This window comes from Lepisosteus oculatus, chromosome 26, assembly GCF_040954835.1.
Source record: "Lepisosteus oculatus isolate fLepOcu1 chromosome 26, fLepOcu1.hap2, whole genome shotgun sequence".
Taxonomy (NCBI): Eukaryota; Metazoa; Chordata; class Actinopteri; order Semionotiformes; family Lepisosteidae; genus Lepisosteus; species Lepisosteus oculatus.
In genome coordinates, this window is record NC_090721.1 from 4,219,991 (window position 1) to 4,238,929 (window position 18,939).

At 39.7% G+C, this 18,939-nt stretch overlaps 1 protein-coding gene across 4 annotated transcripts in view; it reads left to right on the top strand.

Moving 5' to 3' along the window:
- zswim7 (zinc finger, SWIM-type containing 7) overlaps positions 1-18,939 on the top strand; it is a 54,466-nt gene that overhangs the window by 5,733 nt on the left and 29,794 nt on the right. For 3 of the 4 annotated variants that reach the window (XM_015367566.2, XM_006641007.3, XM_015367565.2), the window contains exons 4-6: positions 4,030-4,132; positions 14,313-14,417; positions 15,825-17,531. In XM_015367566.2, the coding sequence (XP_015223052.1) occupies positions 4,030-4,132; positions 14,313-14,417; positions 15,825-15,941 (325 nt within the window). In that variant the 3' untranslated portion in view covers positions 15,942-17,531. Of the gene's footprint in view, positions 1-4,029; positions 4,133-14,312; positions 14,418-15,824; positions 17,532-18,939 lie in introns of those variants that run through there. The other variant, XM_069184549.1, reaches the window with a different exon arrangement.

Here is an 18,939-nt window from a genome sequence, read left to right on the forward strand (position 1 = left end):
CTCTGTCTCTCAAATGTTGCCTGGTCTACATTATAAGAATATCAGCGTCTCTCTTGCATCTCTGCAATTTATGACTGCTAAGATTCTATATTCAAAGAAACAAAATTTAAGACAGTTGTGTTTAAATTAACCAGTTAGACTGTTTTTAGTTTAAAATATATAAATACATAGATTAAATCTTCCATTGGAATGCAGAATTTGCCATAATTATGATAAAATTAGACTCAACACCAGCCGCATGTGCAAATCAGATAGGGTTTATCCAGATTTCCACACTTCTTAACATATTTCAAGAGTTTACTTAATGGTAGATGACAACAACTGTTCTTGTGAAATGTTTGAAAACAAATTGGGGTTTCCCTTATTACAGAACATCAAACAATAACTATATGCCTTTGGAAACACTTGATCTATTTCTTACTGTGTATGGCCAATACGTGGCAGTAGGAGGGCTGTTGCTTTATCTGTGATGAATAATAACACAAAAGCCTTAAGTTACAGATAATGTTTCAGTGCAGCCCACAGTAGTCTAAATGATGTTTTGCGTGCGTGCTTCTAAGGGACACTAAAAGCAGTGTACTTCTGAGCCGAGAAGTAAATAAAAAGTAAAAGTGTTTTAGAAAAATAAAATGAAATGGGGGCAAATAAACGGATGAAGACTCTTCATACGAACAGTCCTTTTTTTTTTACTCGCCAGCATCTATTTAACATCTGGTCGTTCCTTTAGAGTTTCAGAACTGTTTGGCTTAGAAGACAGACCTCTGTTGCTCATTCTTTTGTATCCCGCCAAATTGTTATTGCAGTGACCCTTCCTTACCAGATTTGTCAGTTTCACTGTATTTGCTCCACGCAAACACTCTATTTTGAGCTAACACTGGAGCACACACCTACTGTATGGAGACAGAGGGGGAGTGAGTGTGCTCGATGATTGGGTTGCACACCTCGTGTAGTGGACGTCATCACTGGAGCAAGACTTGGCTTGGGTCCCTTAAGTTACAGATAATGTTTCAGTGCAGCCCACAGTAGTCTAAATGATGTTTTGGAATCACTATGTTTGAGTGATTAAGATCAACAGTTTGAGTGCCAGTGTGGAATGAGAGTGGCAAGGCTTTGGGAAAGCTGGAGTTGGTCCCTTATTTAAACCATGAGAAGGGTCACAAATGAGAGGAGGCAGTTCAGCCCAGTTTGCTCATTTTATCGCTGACCGATAATGGATCCTAGGTCCTTGCTCGGCCTCTGTCTGCCTGGCTGGGCAGTTTCTGTGGAAAGAAGCGTCTCTGACTCTTTGTGCTCAACTGTGCTTCTTGCAGCAGAGCCTTGTCTTTTGTAGATCCAGCACTATTATAGAGAAGTGATGGGTTCTGGCACCAGAACAGCTACATGTACTGTATGTGTGCAAATTTCAGCCCGGCGGAGCTATAGCAGTTTTTTGAAGGGTTGATGGGATGTAGACCTGTCTTTTTTTTTTTAAGTATTTGCCCACACCAGAACTGATTGTAAATCCAGAACCCGGGGTATGGATTTCAAAGCGCATTCACAGCTGGCGATGTCCGGAGCGGTGCACTGTCAGAACAACACCGCAGTGGTCGTCAGCCTCATCGGACTTGGCACATTGTGTTTGGAGGACGCCCAAGAAAAAGGCTTGATGCACTCATGGGACACTGATGCCATATCCACTGCAGCTGGACAGAAGGTGGAAAGTGGTAGCTGAAGTGTAGAGTGTCTTCTGAGAGCTGCAATTAGTCATTATGCTCCTCCTCAGAGGGTAGTTGTAAATTCCCATGATGAATTTAGAATGATGTGTTATTTTGGTGAGTCCACATTTACTTTATCGAAATATGTAAAAAGCCCTTCGGTTTGTTTCCAGGTTTTTAGTGCCGGTTGTTTGTTATCAATTTTTAATTTTTTTTCCATTTGCTTCTGTCAGCTGGGATTACTCATGCCACTCATTTTTGAATTTCCTTGATTTTAATGGGCCTAGTGGTCAGAATTCAACCCGCAAGACCAGATGTCCAGTTAATTGAAGCTATGCAGTTCTTTTGTTTTCATATTTGATCGTTTTCCTTGGCTCCTGCCGTGGAAAAGGGAGGGACAACTCTCTTTTGTCGGTGGAGTGCTTTAGGAATAGCTTTCCAGTGAACCTTTATTTGTATGGGTTTTCATGACATTGGTCTTTGATTTGTTAGTGTTTGTTCCATTCATAAAAAAAAACAAGAGTAAAACATTTTAAGTGCGTCTTGACAAGAACTAATCGCAGCCATACACTGCGTGGTGGGCTGGTATTTATGCAGCTGGGGTTGAGTGCACAAACAGTGGTTTTCCAGGAAAACTTAGTGGTCTGAATGCAAGGTGATTGTATTTTTGTTTTTTTTTCTGTGGGAACGAAGAAGTATAAAAGCAAGATGATAGAGAAGCTTGGTCAAACATTTCCTTCTGCTAATATTAGTCAAGCCAGCTGCAGGACAGTTTGGGGCATGTGACGTGTCTGGATTACAGGTCTATGGGCTTCAGACTTACATTGTAACCTGCTCTTCACTGTATTTGAAATTACACAAAAGCTTGGAATCTCCCAGAAAAGCCTTTCTATATTTGTATGAATGTTTTTAATTTAGTTGTTGTGAACGCGTTTTCCATGGAATTGCATCTGAGTTATTGAGTATTTAGCTCATCAAGTGTAGTGGTAGTGCAAAAAGTTCTCTTTCAGGGTAAAGTCCCCTTGTCTTATACTCCCATCAAATGTGATCATCTCCACTGATAGTAAGACTCGGCTCTTCTGCAGTGACCCCTGCTCTGCTTGGAAGACAGACAAGGGACATGGTCCTCTGACTCACCCACCTCCAGAGCTATTGATCTGACACATTGAAAGGTGTACAGTCCCTTGTAGGAGAAATGGCTCCAGCTGGAGAAGTGACCGTAAGCTGGCGGGAAGGCATAGGAGTTTGTAGGGAAACAGAGAAAACTGTCCAAGCAATTCCAGCCCTACTATGGCAGTACAGTATGCTGCTGAATTGCTTGCTGCTGCTTGGACTGTCCCAGTCACAGTTGGCTTATGACATGACTCAGACTTGCGCTAATAATGTCTCCATTGAGCGCGAGAGCAACGGTTTATATTTTTTTTCCTTCTTCCAGGAGTGATTTGAATCAAAGGGGAGTCAGATTGAATTGGTGATGCAATGGAGTCAGACCTCGTGTGGGGGTGGCTGTTCATAGTTTCAGTCTCAAGGTTTTATTATTCACCATGTGTGCACAGATAGTTACTGTACCCAGAGCAAGTCTTGAATTCATCTGTGTTGAAACTTAGTTTGAAATGCAAATCTGTAATATCTTGATAGTTTAAAGAAACTTGAGTTTTGTCAAGAGACTAAATTGAGTTCTCCATTTCACAGTAAAAATGAAGGTGCGCTCTAAAAGTTATTTTGTATAAAGATTATTAGATCATTGTGATGTTGTGCAAGACGGAGTAAAATGATACTCATGATACTAATAATGAGTGATTGGTTATTGTATTACAATGGTTATTGCTGGTCAGTTGGGATAATGTAGGAATATATACAATGGCTGTGTAATCTGCAAAGTGTGTGGATAGGATGTGCTCTTGCATGAAGTGTCACTCTGAAATTTTCAATAGCAGCTGGACACTGTTTTGATCAAAGACATACTTTAAAGGTCACATTTTGTGGTTTCCAATGACACAGGATACATTATCAATGTTATCTAGCACAGATGAAACTGAAGAGAATGGGAGATTATCCTGACCTCCATCTAGTTTGTATAAAGATTTCCGTGGGGTGGGTTTGTGGTTAGGACTTGCAACTCGAAGGTTGTGGGCTCAAATCCCAGTCGAGGCACTGTTGTACCCCTGAGCCAGGTGCTTCATTACTTCAACCGATTTGCTCTGGTAAAATACCCTGCTGTGTAGATGAACACAAAATGTTAGTCGCTTTAGATAAGAGTCAACCAGAGAAATTGCTAATTGATAACAGTGATTAATCAGAAGGGGTAGATTAAAAAAATCTCTGTGTTTTACAGGCTGAAATTCGTGTTCGGATCCTCTGCCTTGTACGCCCTAGACCTCGTTGATCACCGAGCTGTGACGTGTGTGACGTCGCCCAGTGGAAGAAAAGTGTTTCAGGTAAAGAAAGTTCAAAATTCTGTTTTTATTTTTCATTGCTGAACAGAGGTTGGCCTCAAGACACTTGCATACCCCCTTTCTTTGAATTTGTTTAAATTGTACTCAGGGGTGGATTTTAAATGTTTCAAAATGTAGAAGTACAAGATCATAAAACAAAATCATGAAATCATAAACAGAATATGAGCTGCCATCAGTATTACGTATACTATTAAATTGTAAAGACATAACAACAGACATAAAATGTGTTGTTCCTGGAGTGCGTTTCTGAAGTTTAAACAGACACTTGTCTCCTGCATTAATGAAGCAGTGCTCTTGTTGAAGAACAATTTTTTACCCAAAAAATGGCCGATTTTAGCTCAGTGTTTTGTTACCCTGAGGTAGAATATTCCTCAAACCGGGAGAATTTTCTGTATGTGCGTGCTTCTAAGGGACACTAAAAGCAGTGTACTTCTGAGCCGAGAAGTAAATAAAAAGTAAAAGTGTTTTAGAAAAATAAAATAAAATGAAATGGGGGCAAATAAACGGATGAAGACTCTTCATACGAACAGTCCTTTTTTTTTTACTCGCCAGCATCGATTTAACATCTGGTCGTTCCTTTAGAGTTTCAGAACTGTTTGGCTTAGAAGACAGACCTCTGTTGCTCATTCTTTTGTATCCCGCCAAATTGTTATTGCAGTGACCCTTACCAGATTTGTCAGTTTCACTGTATTTGCTCCACGCAAACACTCTATTTTGAGCTAACACTGGAGCAGACACCTACTGTATGGAGACAGAGGGGGAGTGAGTGTGCTCGATGATTGGGTTGCACACCTCGTGTAGTGGACGTCATCACTGGAGCAAGACTTGGCTTGGGTCCCAGTACTTGCGCAAGAACTTTCATTAAAGGCGTTTCAGTTATAAAGAAGCTGGGCCTCCAGGGATCGTTATTCTGGGCCTTAGTGGCATTCTGTCTTGCGTAGGATTCCTGTAAGGCCTCTTTGGTTTGGCCTTACATTGTGAAGTATTTTCATAATGAATGATGGTGATAAAAGGCAAGCGTCCTTTTTAAAGGAAGCAGCAGTGTTCCCACTGCCGGACATCTGAAATGCTTAAAATAATGCTGTTCCGAAGGGTTGCTGCCATGCAGCCATTGAACAAAAAATGACCTCTTCTCAATCGAATTGGCGTTGTCTTACGTGGGTTCACGATGCGTGCTGGGTTTATTTTCCCACTGGAAAAAAAAGCCATACTAATTCAGAAAAAACGCAATAAAAGGCGATCCAGTGGAAACCCATTTGAAAAAAAAACAGTGATTTAATGAAACCGCAGAATCCCAAGTAAATGTTGCATGCAGTTCAAACTGAGAAGTGGTAGTTGGACAGCATACTGACATAGGAAAGAATGGTGCTTTAACATAATTTGTATGCAGCAAGTGTTTCTACTTGGGAAATGAAAAAAATAATCAGGGAAGTCAATTTTATCTGCAAGTATTTTTTTTTAGGTGTAGTTGAATAGGTTTGATTTAGTGTTTTTTGCTTGCTTAGGAGAAGCCCTGTCTTAACACCTCATTTGGTTACAGTACACGTCTTCAGTGCATCCGTCATTTATAAAGCTAATCTGAAAAGAAGGTAACAGCAGGTTTTAATGCTTCACAATGTTTCACGTTTGCCAGCTAATTAATTTGCTCTTGATCTTAATTGCGGAAAATGTTCACGAGAAGCTGCATGAGAAGGGCCCTTTCTTGTTAGAAGCTCCACTAATGCTGTCTGAGAAGCCCTTCCTGCCAGCCAGGTGTTGAGAGAGGTACTGTGCCCTTTTCAGGATTTACGACTCTCCTAGAGCAGGGAAGAGGGGGGGCGGCTGATGTAATTGTGGAGCTCAGTTTAGTTGGGGTCCTAAAGTGTTTCCGCTCTCAAGCTTCATTAAAAGCACGTTCACTTTCTGGTCCTCACATACGCAGAGGACAGAAATGGCCAGTTTTGTATATCCTGTATCCCGTGGGGTCCAAGGAGAACAGTAGGAAAGGAATTTTTAGAATTAAACAAGAAGGACAGGAGCCTGCACTGCTTTAATCTGTGATTAATTGGAAACCACCCCCGGTCTTCTTAAATGGGTTCCAGGAATCGGTGGCTGAAACTTGGCAGTGTTCTTAAAGTCAGACCAGCTGGTTCTGTAAGATTTGATCTGCACTTATTCTAATATCAAGTCTTAATTTAATTCCATCGTGCCATGAAAACATTGATTCCGAGTTCATTTCCAGTGACTTCAGATAGGAGAACATTGAATTTGTAGCAGTTAATAACTGTACAAGCTCAAAAAGGGAAGTGAAAAATAAAAAGCATGATCAGAGAACTGTCTTACTTCGTAGAAATGTTTTGGCCTAAAACTGGAGTTTGTCTGTTTCCATGTGTCTGACTTCTTCCTCCTTTACAAAATCAGCTGTTGTAAATTTGGGAAGTTGCTATATTTACAGTAACTGAAAATCCTGTATTGTTAAACCAGTCAGACATAATAACAGGAGTAGCCTGCAAGTGTCTTTTTAAATACTCAAGTGTCTAGTTAGGCCCTGTGCTTGTGGATGTTTGATTTATCCTCACCTGACAAAGAAAAATCTGAGAGTTGCTTTATTGGGACAAGATATTTATTTTGCGATGTCTAAGTTAATTTTTTCTTTTTTTGTGACTTAACTGTACATTTTGGTTCTCTTGACATAATTGTGGCCAGCTGTGTTCTGATTTTCTGCTGCATAGAATCTTAATCTGTGGAAATGTATTATTTTACATTGGGACTGTCTGTACTGTTTGGGCAGTGTTTGAAAGCGGACTGTAGTCTAGTCGTTGAGCTACAGTATATACTGTTGTGCACCTCTGCTCTGTTTGATGTTTTGAAAATGCTGTTTGTGTTGTGCCTTTTATTCCTGAAAGTCTCGATATTAAGTAGAATGATTCATCTGTATTGTTGGTGTTTTTCTTCCCTCGTGTCAAGAGGAGAAGTTTTAACCTGTGTTCGTGATGCTGACTCATATCCATTTTAGATTTCATTTTTAAAACAAGCCATGAGTAAGACGTGCAGTGAGTTAGAACTCATTTCTACATGAATGTCTTTTTGTCCTTAACTGGACGTTTATCCATCTTTTTGTGAGAGCGTATACTGTAGGTTCATGGTTGGAGCCAATAAAAATCCTGAGGAATTTTATTAGGTGACTTGTTTCCCCGTCCTCTGTCCAACTTGAGTGCACTCGTCTCTCAAGCAGTAAAGTCCAGTGCCGAGTCTGTGTGAAAAGTTTCTTTACGTAGACGCTGAGGCCGTGTGAAATTCTTTACAATTTCATTGATTTGGTGGCTCTGGTTTTCTCATTCTGATTTGCACCAAGCTCAATTTGAGCATTGTTTAAGGCAAACAACAGCTAAGCTTATGGGGTCACAAATTGTAGAGGGGTCCCAATGTCAGTGTTTGAATTGTTTGTTTCACAAAGGCCATTAAAACTCCTGATGTGTAGTTGTAAAGACACCCTTGTCAACCAAGGAAAGGTGCAGCCTGAAGTGTTTTTACTCGCTGCACAGTCAGACAGCGGTAGGGGGTTTTAATGAATGCTAATCAACTAATGTAAAGAGGTGTCCTTATAATGGAGATAAATATCCCTCCGTGCTCACACAGCCATCGACATTTCGGCACCTGTCGTCTGTAAGATGACTGTAGGGAATTAAAAGTGCAGCAGATCTGCACTGTAGACAGCTTGGCGCTTTCTCTGTCTTAAATATTTGATGTGACATAATAACACAGTGCACAGACCTTTCGGGAACTACAGCTCGTTCATTGTTCTGGGCTAAACTGCTGCCTTGTAATGGCATTAATTAAAAAGTGATATACTGTAATGTTACTATTAACAAAAGCGGCTTACATTTGTACCCATTAATACAGCTGGGCAGTTTTGTGGGATCTGCTTATCTGCTTTGCAGACCCTTCCATCCTGCTAACAACAAGTTTGGTTTACCCCCCCCAAAAAGAAAAAAATTCCCTTTCGAATGACAGGAAATCATACATCAGAGTTGAATCACATGGACACGTGCAGTTCAGGTTTGACTGTCCCAGTCCCTTTCTAGGAACCTGGAAATCTGGAGCAGTCCTTGTTAGAAGCTTTTTTTTTTTGCCTGAATGCGCAGTCTGCTTGGGAAATAGTTTGTGCTTTAGGCTCTAAAAGGAAGTAAAAGCAAACCAATCTCCTGTCCGCCCACGATCTGGGCCTCGGTCCCTCACCCAGCTCCTTATTCAGGCACAGGTTTCAGTCATCTCCAGCAGTGTTGGCTGGAGGATTTTATAGATGCGTAGGAGTGCCGTCCTGTTTTCTCTAATTGTTTGACGGAGGTGTGGTTTATACAAAGAAGATTTGCTTGTTTATGCAGCAGTTACTGTTAATAAACGGAGATCACATGAAGTTTTATGCTACGACAGCGAGGTGGTACAGTACTTGGAGTGGTTCTTTTGATTTAGATGTGCCCTCCGGGTTTGGTTGTGGAGATGTGGAATTCTGCTGTTTTTAATTTTAACATGTAGTTGAAATACTCCAGGAAAAGTGCTTACTTTTGCCAGTTACAGATGTTATTCACTAATGAAAATGGGTGATTGCGTGAAACGAGAAGAAACACATCACATGAATCTTGATTTATCCCAGAAAGGCAGCTACCAAGCACATTTCCTTGTGTGTAGCAGTTATTTTCCTTTGAAAGTTCCTTGTACCTATGCTTTACTTAGCAAGGTGAGGTTTGTCTGCTCAACAGAAGGCCTGGACCTGCTAGTAAGACAGAACTCAGAATTAATGAGAACAGTATTAGGAAACTGTGTTTCAGAATTACATGCTTACAGAGGTGTTCAGTGAAGTAGTAGTTGTAGTAGTAATTCCTTACATTTATATAGCGCTTTCCGGCATACTCTACTCAAAGCGCTGTACCCTTCCACCACCACCATTGTGCAGCCCCACCTGGATGATGCAATGACAGCCGTCGTGCACCAGTGCACTCAACACACCTCTCAGTGGGGAGGAGAACAGAGTGATGAAGTTGGGGTTTATTAAGGGGCCGAGGTTGAAAAAAGGCAGGTAGGAAATCTTGAATTCAGTGAATAATTCAGAGAATAGACAACCTCTTGTCGTAGGGAACTTCTCGTTTTGCCTTCTTGTATAGCTTCTCAAAGGCATTGCCAAAGTCAGCCCCATGGACATTTTCAGATTCAACAGTGTAACATGAAACGGAAGGCACACATGGAAACTGCTTGGAAGTGCATTTAAATGTCCTTCCAAGAACAGAAGCACACTTTGTTACACAGAGAGGTGTGGGAGTTTGGAACAAGGTACCCTAGCATATTATAGAAGTCAACACCCTGACTTCTTTCAAGAAACAGCTGGATGAGATCCTTAGATCAATTAGCTACTAATTACCAAACAAACTTCTTATGTTCTTATACTTCCAAGAGATGAAATGAAAAAGCTGGCCTTTTCCCCCACTCTTAAATAATTTAATAACTAGTATATTAATGAACTTTCATCTGAATAGAAGGCCTCAGAATACAAAGGTTTTATTTCTGTATTTCTTTAACGTTCCTGAGGCTTTGAAGGAACAGTTTTTGTGTGTCACATTTCACCTTTACTACATTTACTGTACATGCACAGCTTTTGAACTTCCCTTATTGTTCAGACTGTCCCTATCCATTAAATATCACACCTTGTAAAGCCAAACCTTGGACCGTTCAAAAAATATGCATTTGCTTGATCAGATTTGAAACCATTTTTTAAATTTTAAAAGAGTTGATGCTGCTAGTGTAGGGCATTTTTTAAGATTTAGCTACAAAAAATGAAAAGCAACAGACTCTTCATCGTCCTTGTTAGTTCAGGCCAGTTTTGTGCCTGCAATGGAACTGCCAGTTTTTAATTCCTATCGTGTTCATGTTATCTCCTTTGGGCTTGGTTAATTTCCAAGGTGCTGTGTAACAGGAGATGGCCATGCAGCCAAAACAAATTATTAAATTGACTCCTTTGCAGTGTGTCACTAGTCTTGCATGAGTAGTCACAGAGCAGAGCGGGAGGCAGTCCGAAATGCAATTTAACTGCAGGGAAAAATAACATTTGATCTGTAAGGCCTTAACTGGACTGTGTGCGGTCGGTTTGAGATACTTCAAAGAGCTCTCCACAGAGGAGTTAGAACGGATGTCCGGCTTGTGTCGTGGCATGCCAGACTGCAGACTCTTTCCACAGAGGTCAAAAGAAGTTTGAGATTTTTTTTAATTGCTTTATCAGCTTGTGAAAAGCATATTGCTTTCTGCAGAATAGCAAATAAGCCTGGTTTTTAAGACAACCCTGCAGTGCTTTTCCTTTTTAAAGCAGAAAGGGGACGTTGGTATCTAGAGAATTGTTTCCCAAGATCCCGTAGCACAAGGGAACCTTTGTACGTTTATGTCTTCCTGCAAGGAATAAGAACAGCAGGGTTTATTTCAGTGTTAATATATACGGCGTACACAGCACACATCAGGGACTTGGGCTCCTTGTTGTTTGTGCTACATTCCCCAAGCTGCTGGTGGGATCTTGTTGAAATGAAACCACAATAAAATCACAATGAAACCTGTTTTTACAGTAGACCAGTGACATCGCCTCTGTTATTTTTTTCAAGGCCCTGCATCCTTATTTTCTGTAATTGCTTACGTGAGAAAGTAGTATAAGTGTGGTTGTGCTTAATGAGATAAACAGATACATTCCAGGCTGTGTGTTGTTTTTTTTCTTCATTGCCTTCGAGCCTCTTCTTAGCAGGGTTTCTGAGACACACGTGACGTTTTTCTCTGGGTTTATCTGACCTCTGTGGCTTAATGGAAAGAAATGGAAAAACTGCTCTCTCTCTCTCCTCTCCGCTGTCAATGATGCGCAAAACTGCTTCCTAGCTTCTAGAAAGCCTTTTATGAGGCATTACCTGGAATGCTGTTACTGTCCACCACAGGCTTGCTTTCATGGGAGCTGTTCCTGGTATGCTTGGCAGAGTAATCTCATTCCTTTGTGTGTTGTAGTTTAGGCGGTTTATTATATGAAAAAGAAAGTGTGATTGATAAGTAAAAGATGGCACTTTGTGTTTTTTATCTCCTTTTATTATGTGAACTTGGATCGATGCGTTCATACCTTTGGTTATTGAATTGTTTGATTATCCTTTGGAATCTTTTTTTTCCCCCATTGTATATCCCTCCCAATTCTTGACTCTGAGGATCGTCAGACATGCTCCTCCTTCACGTGTTCCTGTCACAGCTGTTCATTGTTTCGTAAAACTCCCAGCGCCGCGCTGCCTTCCACTTGGAAGGTTGCACTTGGATCCTGCTGGAAGACCAGGTTATTTAGTGCTGATATATCTTCAAGCTTGCAGGTGCCCAGAAAGTCACTATTTCCCCAAGAACCAAGGCTGTGAAACAACCCAGATTCGAACCCGTGACCCCAGAGATCAGCCTGCGTTCAGGCAAACTCCTTTACTGGTTAAACCATCCAAGATCCCCTTCTTGCTTTTTTAAACTGCCAGAGGGCTGAATTTATGGGCGATATTCATTACTACATATATAAAACAAACCTCACTAGCAGAATTCTTGTTTGCAGTTCTTTGCCCTTTATGTGAAAGAGTAATTTCGGTTAAATGGGCATACCCAGTGTTAACCATTTCTAGATGCGTCCAATTCATTTTTGAGTAACATTTCAGAATCTCTTTGTGCAATTTAAAGAAGTCCACATGTATTGCAAGATAGGTTATTTGAAGTGCGAAATGTGTACATCTGGGCTCCAACAACAGCATCATGCTCATGCACAAGGGAGGAGATGAGAAACCTCTATCTCTTGTTCTCCTTCTCACACATGCTAGAGTTCAGAATTCCCTGATGGACAATAGCAGCTGTTTGTGTAATGTGATGGAGAACTTATCGCTCCGCCACATTCTTGACCTTCCCAACTGTATTTTAAATAGTTCCCTTGGCTTCCAAAGTCTTTAAATACATTGTACCGTGTGGTGTTGCAGAGCTCAAGGCTTGTTCTAGGAACTGAGATGATCTTACTGGATTTAGTAATCCCTTTTATAAACATTTATTCTTTTTTTTTTAATGTGGTCATTTTGATGCATGCTAATTAAAAAACTTTCTGGTTTGTAGTAGATTACATCGTTTCACTAGTAGATATTTTACTGTTGTTTAATATGCAAAGAATAACATTTTTAATCTGGTGGCATTTGTATGTCTTAATGTATTAGAAGGTACCTAAAATAAAAACTTGATTATCTGTGACTCAGTTTTGAGAAGTATTTCTGCTTAAATGCAGTGCATGACGTGGTCTAAAAGCATCATTTATTTTGATTAAACTGATGCATCTGTGAACACAATGATTCTACTTACATACTGCTATATCTGTTTTTTTGAGCCATTCCATTTTTTAACACATATTTCCTTCAGGGTACTTTTAGTCTTATTTAATTCTAAAGCTCTTATCAGATCTTTTTGTTTGATAAATGCCTTGACTAAAGAAGCCAGAAAAAGCACCTTTGCTGTAATTGTTATGATAGAAAATGAGAGGAAGTTGTATTCTTCAGTGGTTATTCTGTACCTTATCTACCATCGAGCCAGTTTGATTGGGACATCTTTCTAGCAGCAATCTTGAGTCTCTGTATGTCTGTTTTTCAGAAAACAAACCTTTAGTGCGTTTGGTGAATTTGATGATCCAAGCATTTTAATGTATTGTTTGTTGAAAAGTAAATGACCAGACATGTCTAAAATGGAAGGATTCTTAAGAATGGTGTCTTATAAGAAAGTTTTTCTCCTGCGAATATATTTTAAATTATTTTTCCAAACAGCAGAAGGTAGCTGGTGTGGACCTAGTATGCTGGCAACGTCATATGAATTAAGATGAGAAGGAAGTTAAACAGCCTTTGGATTTTCAGGTTGTCATCTTGTGTGAATTCAGAGTCCCTTTTCATTAGGTTAATTGCCCCCCCAAAAAAAGATCAATTTCCAAAAGCAATTAAAATATTTTCCAATTTAAATGAATTCCGGTTCTTGGGCATGGAACACTTGAAGGGACCTGATCCAAGATCCAAACTCTCAAAGGCGTTGGCAAAATCAGTCAAGGGGAGTTCCACACAATCAACAGTAAAGCATGTGAAAGGAGAAGTTCGTTTTAAAAACGGGATGCACTTCTTTACCCAAAGGGTAGTGGGAGTGTGGAACAAGCTACCCAGCTATGCCGTTCAAGCCGATACCCTGACGTCTTTTGAGAAATAGCTGGATGGGATACTTGGATCAATTAACCATACAACGGGCTAGAGGTGTCGAGGAGCCTCCCTTCCTCTCGTTTGTAACCATTCTTATTTTTTGCTTTCATTTCACTGCGAGTAAACATTCTGATTACAGATACTTTGGCAGCAAATTTTATACAGTACAACTGGTCACAAACTGGAAAAATACGTTTTACCCACATTATACTTATCTGAAGTAGTTTGGGGAAAAAAATATTTTTAACCAGAAGTTCACATTTGGATTCCTTCTAATTGTTTCTTGATTCACCTTGAGTATGGGATTTCATGCACTCTATCTTGTGAGGACTGTTTTAAGTCAAATTAGACGTTTTCTTTGCAGTGTAGAGAATAAAGCACAGAAAAGACTAACTTGACGAACTTATTACCCCGTCAGGCTTGTTGCTCTATTTTACTAAATTAATCACATTTACTTGCTTTATAATGATAAGCTCATACTTAATCCTATTTTTTTTTACTCCGTCAATTCTGTCTCCTACTTTGTGGATTTTAGCAAGTAACACCATAATAGACAGTGCTGGAAACCTGCAGAAAAAGACATACGAAGAGTGAGAGGAGGGTGAGCCTAAATAAAGGGTATTTATGTATTTTTTGGTATTAATTATGAGAAAGTAGTAGGATCTGAAGAAGGCTCCACAGCCGAAGCGTTGTTTATTTTCTTCTCTTTTCAGCACGGATTAAACCTTTCCTGTTTCTTTTGTCATTGAAAATACCACGGTCATTTGTCTTGCGTATCTGTTAAGTAAACAGGCAGTTTATCGAGGTCAGGTGATCTTTCTTTCATTTTAGAAAAACAACTGAAGTTTGGATTCCAGATGGGATACACAGTATTCTTTTGTAGGTTGGTGTAGATGACTGAAGTGGCTTCTGGTTCATCTTTGTTTCAGGTGGTGGGAAGCTCTGGGCGTCTGTACACCTGCTACTCTTCCTGCCACTACTGTCCCTGTCCGTCGTTCACTTTCTCTGTGCTGAGGAGAAACAACAGCTTGCTGGTAAATCCCCTTCTTTTAATAAGACTACTCCAGACAAGTCGCTTTCCAAGGAACAGGTACAGAGATGGGTGCTGGTCTGACCAGGTGTCTGACGCTATTGGAATGATCCTTTTCATTCTAAAACCAGGGAGTAAGAAAAACATATAGATACACCCAAAGTTAGGTAAAGGAAAATTCCTTCAGTTGCTCATTGGTAAGTCTGGTCGACACTCTGGTTTTGAGATACTCATAACAATATTAGTCTTGTTGGATTAATTTGGCAGGAAAATAGTGAGGGTGTGAGAGGTGAATGAAAACCAACCCTAGTTTTGGCCCCTCTGAAACTCAGATATTCTTGAGATTCTGTTCCACCTTCCTAGCAGTATGGAGACAGAACAGACTAATATTTTTCCACGCAATGAATAAGCGGACTCTTCTGCCTTAAGTGTTGAAATTGGTTTATCACTACAGCAACATTCAGGGTGTGTAACCCATGTTGCTCATGTAAAGACCGGTGGTGTGGTCCCGTTGGCTCACTTTGGTAAAGAAGGTGGTTGGGTTTTATGCTGACAGAGCTCATGGGCTGGAGTCCCCTCCTTGCTTGGTAATCGAATGAGATCACATATGCATCAGGTTTTCCGTGGGGGTGTGGAGGGAGCGTAGGTGGGTGTTTTCTGATTTCCTCGCAGAGTGGAACACAGAACACAGTGCACTGGTTTGCAAATCTTTTATTTTCACAAAATAAGCAACAGCCAGCCATGAGACACTTTGTAAGAATGTTTTTTTTCCACTTTAACTTAATGTAACCTGAAACTTTGAAACTTGAAAAAAACTTAAATTGATTGATGTTTTTGTTTGAGCCAATCATTGAATTGGATTTGAAGCAGTGGGTTCATGACTTTAAGGTCAAAATTCTGCTGTGTATAGAAGTGTGCCTGACACTGTGGCTTCAAGGTGGTTGGTAGTTCACAAGCTCAAGAGGTCATGACAGAACTATTAGGACTCACAAAAAGCAGAACCCCTTTCTGGTCAGTTATGATTAATTTAAAAACAAAGCAGGCAAAAGTGAAGGATTGCAACTTTAAAACCTCAGAAAAACAGAATATCGAGAAGTGAAAAAAAAATGTACTTAGTCATAGAAACTATGACATTGTTCCGCACGCAAAGAATGACTAAGGTATGCAGCAGGCTAGGAAGTGCCAACACTGTAGGCGAAAGGAAGAAATACCTTATTTCTGTTGAATGATTGTTACAACCAGACAAACTAGAAGGTTTGAGGATGAGTGTCCTATGCCATTGGACAACAACTGTTGCACCTGTGTAGTTTGTGCTTGGAGAGGGTCTCTGGCCTTTGGTATGGCAGTAATGGAGAGCTGCTTGCGGCACATGGAAATGAACATGTGTGCGTGTTTCACCCCCCTCCTGCAGTGCAAACACATCCTTGCAGTCTACCTCTGCCGGGCTATGGGGCTCTGCAGGGATGTGACGGTGACAGACCAGCAGATGTCTGCGATTCTCTGTGGCAGAGCAGAGGAAGAGATGTAGACAGACCTGGATGGAAATCGACAGCCATGAGCAAACGTTTCTGTTTATATCGTACTGCTTATTATTTTAAAATGAATGTGAATATCCAGATTAGATGACCTGTAAAACTATTTCTTGTCCTTAATCTCCACACCTTTACTTACTTTTCATCTTTTCTTGACTCTTTGTTGTGCATTGTTCGGCTGTTATCATCTCACACTGAACAAATATTTACAGTTCACTTGTGAAGAGATGACAAGCACAGTACTTCTCAGTCTCGATGCTCCTCTCCATAGCCGTTCAAAGTGTTGGTGAGGAGTCACTGATGAGTTGTGCTAAAGAGATCTGCTCATCTGGCATGTCACCTGGAACAGCCAAGCTTATTGGTCAGGATTTCTATCCCTTTTAACGAGTGTGTTTCTCAAAGCCAAGATAAGACATGTTCTGGTGTAAAATAGTCTGCAGCAGAGGCCTCTGATATTGTGAATGTTACATATGACACTGTGTTTCTGTCGCACAAAATGGCACTATTCCTTTTCATGAAAGGATTTGGAAAAGAATATTGCCTCTTAGCTTCCAAAAGTGATATAAACTTCCTTTAATCCTGTTTTTTCTGGGTAAAGTAAAATATGTACCATATGCATACAGTATTTTACTACTAGAACTGTTCTGTATACATACAGTAGATACTGTTGAAAGGAAACATGAAATAAAAAAAATGTTGTATATAAATTCTCACAGGGTTTCTTATTTACTTGATGGTTAATTAGGTCTCAGTACCTTTATTTAGTTTTTCTTCGTGATGGCTTTCATACAGTTGTGATACAATTATAACTACCCTAGCATAACCCCAAATTTAAGATGGCCTTATCTAAACTAGTGTCCTGCAATACTTTTTCTGCTCTCTGGGATTAAGGAAGCTGCCCGTTTGTTGCAGTATCCCATTCTGGTAAATGTGGACTGTAGGCAGTTTTATCAAGAACTGAAATACATTTTGGAAAGAAGCCATTTCTCATTTTCTTTTCTTTTTTGCTCCTCTTCTCTGGTGATTGTATCGGGTGAAATATACAGTAGACATTGTTTCAGCGACTTTTTTTGATTTGTCCTTCTGCCTTTAAAAGATTGCTTTCGTTCTGTCTGTGGTACTTTGCATATACTGTAATCTCAGCTCTGCAAATCACAATGAACTAATTTATAGGGAAGCCAGCATTCTCAGAGACCTTTGGTTGGGAAAGTAGTTACAGTGTTTTGTTTTTACATGTGTTTTTTATTATTATAGCCGTAAAGACAAGATTGTAAAGTTTTTTTTCTTGTTTTTTCCAAATGTGTTCATTTCAAGATATTGTTTGAAGCTAAAGCTTTTAATGAATGGGCAGTTCTGATTTCAGTAGATTCATCTTTTTGGGTCACACAGATGACTTTGAGAATCTTTTTGTCATAAATAGAAAATGCTGGATTGCTGCCAGACAAGAAGTATCTTTGAAAATCTTGCTTCACAAGATTGTTTGTGACTGGAATTTATTACAGATTTAAGTATTTGTATCCTGTATTTATGAAATGTCATAAAAGCTACCTTTGCAATACTGTACTAATAAAATAAAAGGCACCCATTGTGTGGTCAGAGCTAGTTTTTGCAATCTTCATAATTTAATGAGTAATCTGGTTAAATTTTATATTTCTTTTCCCTTGGCGTTGTCACGACATCGATTATATTGACCCTGCTACTCTTAACTTGGATATTTTTTTTCTTTATTTTCCCTGGATTATAATGATTTATGCAGTGTTAATTTTCTGTAGATAATCTGCATTGCTTGGTATGTATTGGATAAGAGCTCAAGGCAGAATGCATTGTATAGTAGCTTTTTTTGCATAGAAGGGAAATTACATAGCAATAGGAAAAAAAACTTTTAAAAATCAGTACCGTCTTCTTTTCTGAGGTGTGAAATTCTACAGCTGGTGGCAATTTTCCGTGCTAAAGTTGTTAGAATCAGTGACACTTTCTTACTGGTCTGTTCTCTGTTTCTGTGACTTACTATTCTGTTTGCCAAATGGGACTGTTTTTCCAGTGGCACCCACACTACATGGGTGTGATATTTCCATTTCTTCTAACCCAAGGACTTATGGTTTCATGTCAATATGAAGGTAAGCTTTCGAAACATCAGTTAAATGCATCTTGCTTGCATCCTTGCACTAACAGTAGTGTACTTGTTGGACCCGTGGAGTTGATTAAGTTTTTGTTGAATTTTATTGTACAGGATAATGATTTTTGTTTATTTACCTATTTACCTAAACGTTCTTAACTTTTTGAAGTGCAACAGCTGTAATTCACGATGGGGCCATACACCGCAAATGACAAATGGTCGTTCTTAAGAAGTTGGAATTGTTTTCTTACAGTGTGAACAAGTGTTAGCAGTGAATTTGTTATGCGCTTTCTGCAAGTAGATCACTTTCCGTCTGAATCCCTGATATCCTATGTGAAGGGTTACTGCCTGGTCTCTGTCCATGTGACTTTTACCAATCGGTGTACTACAGAAAGTATTGGTTCCGTGTTATCCCTTACACTACTGAATGTATACTTGGTAATGTAGCCAGTTTAATCATTAAATTTCAAGAAGAAAGGAACACAACTTTGTTCTCTTTTCAGCACGGAATAAACCTTTACTTCTTCCTTTGCGGCCTACGCATGCTGACTGACGCAGCTACCCACTTGTAATACTGATGCAACTTAGTCCAGGTTATAAAACAGTATGCCCTTGTGTAATGGTTAGAATAAAAGATTGCCTTTACACTTACACAGCTCATGTTTGTCATCTCCAGAGCATCTTCATAGCAATGGTGTGTCCTGGGCTTTCCAATACGTTTCGCTCACTCTGTGGATTTTTTTAGAGTGTATACTTATGTTTACTTTCCCAAACCATTTTATATTTATTTCTGTGTGATGTACAGTAATTCTTTCCTTCCATTAGAACTGGGAAAAAAATGTGCCATTTTATAAAACAGATTTTAATAACAAAATATC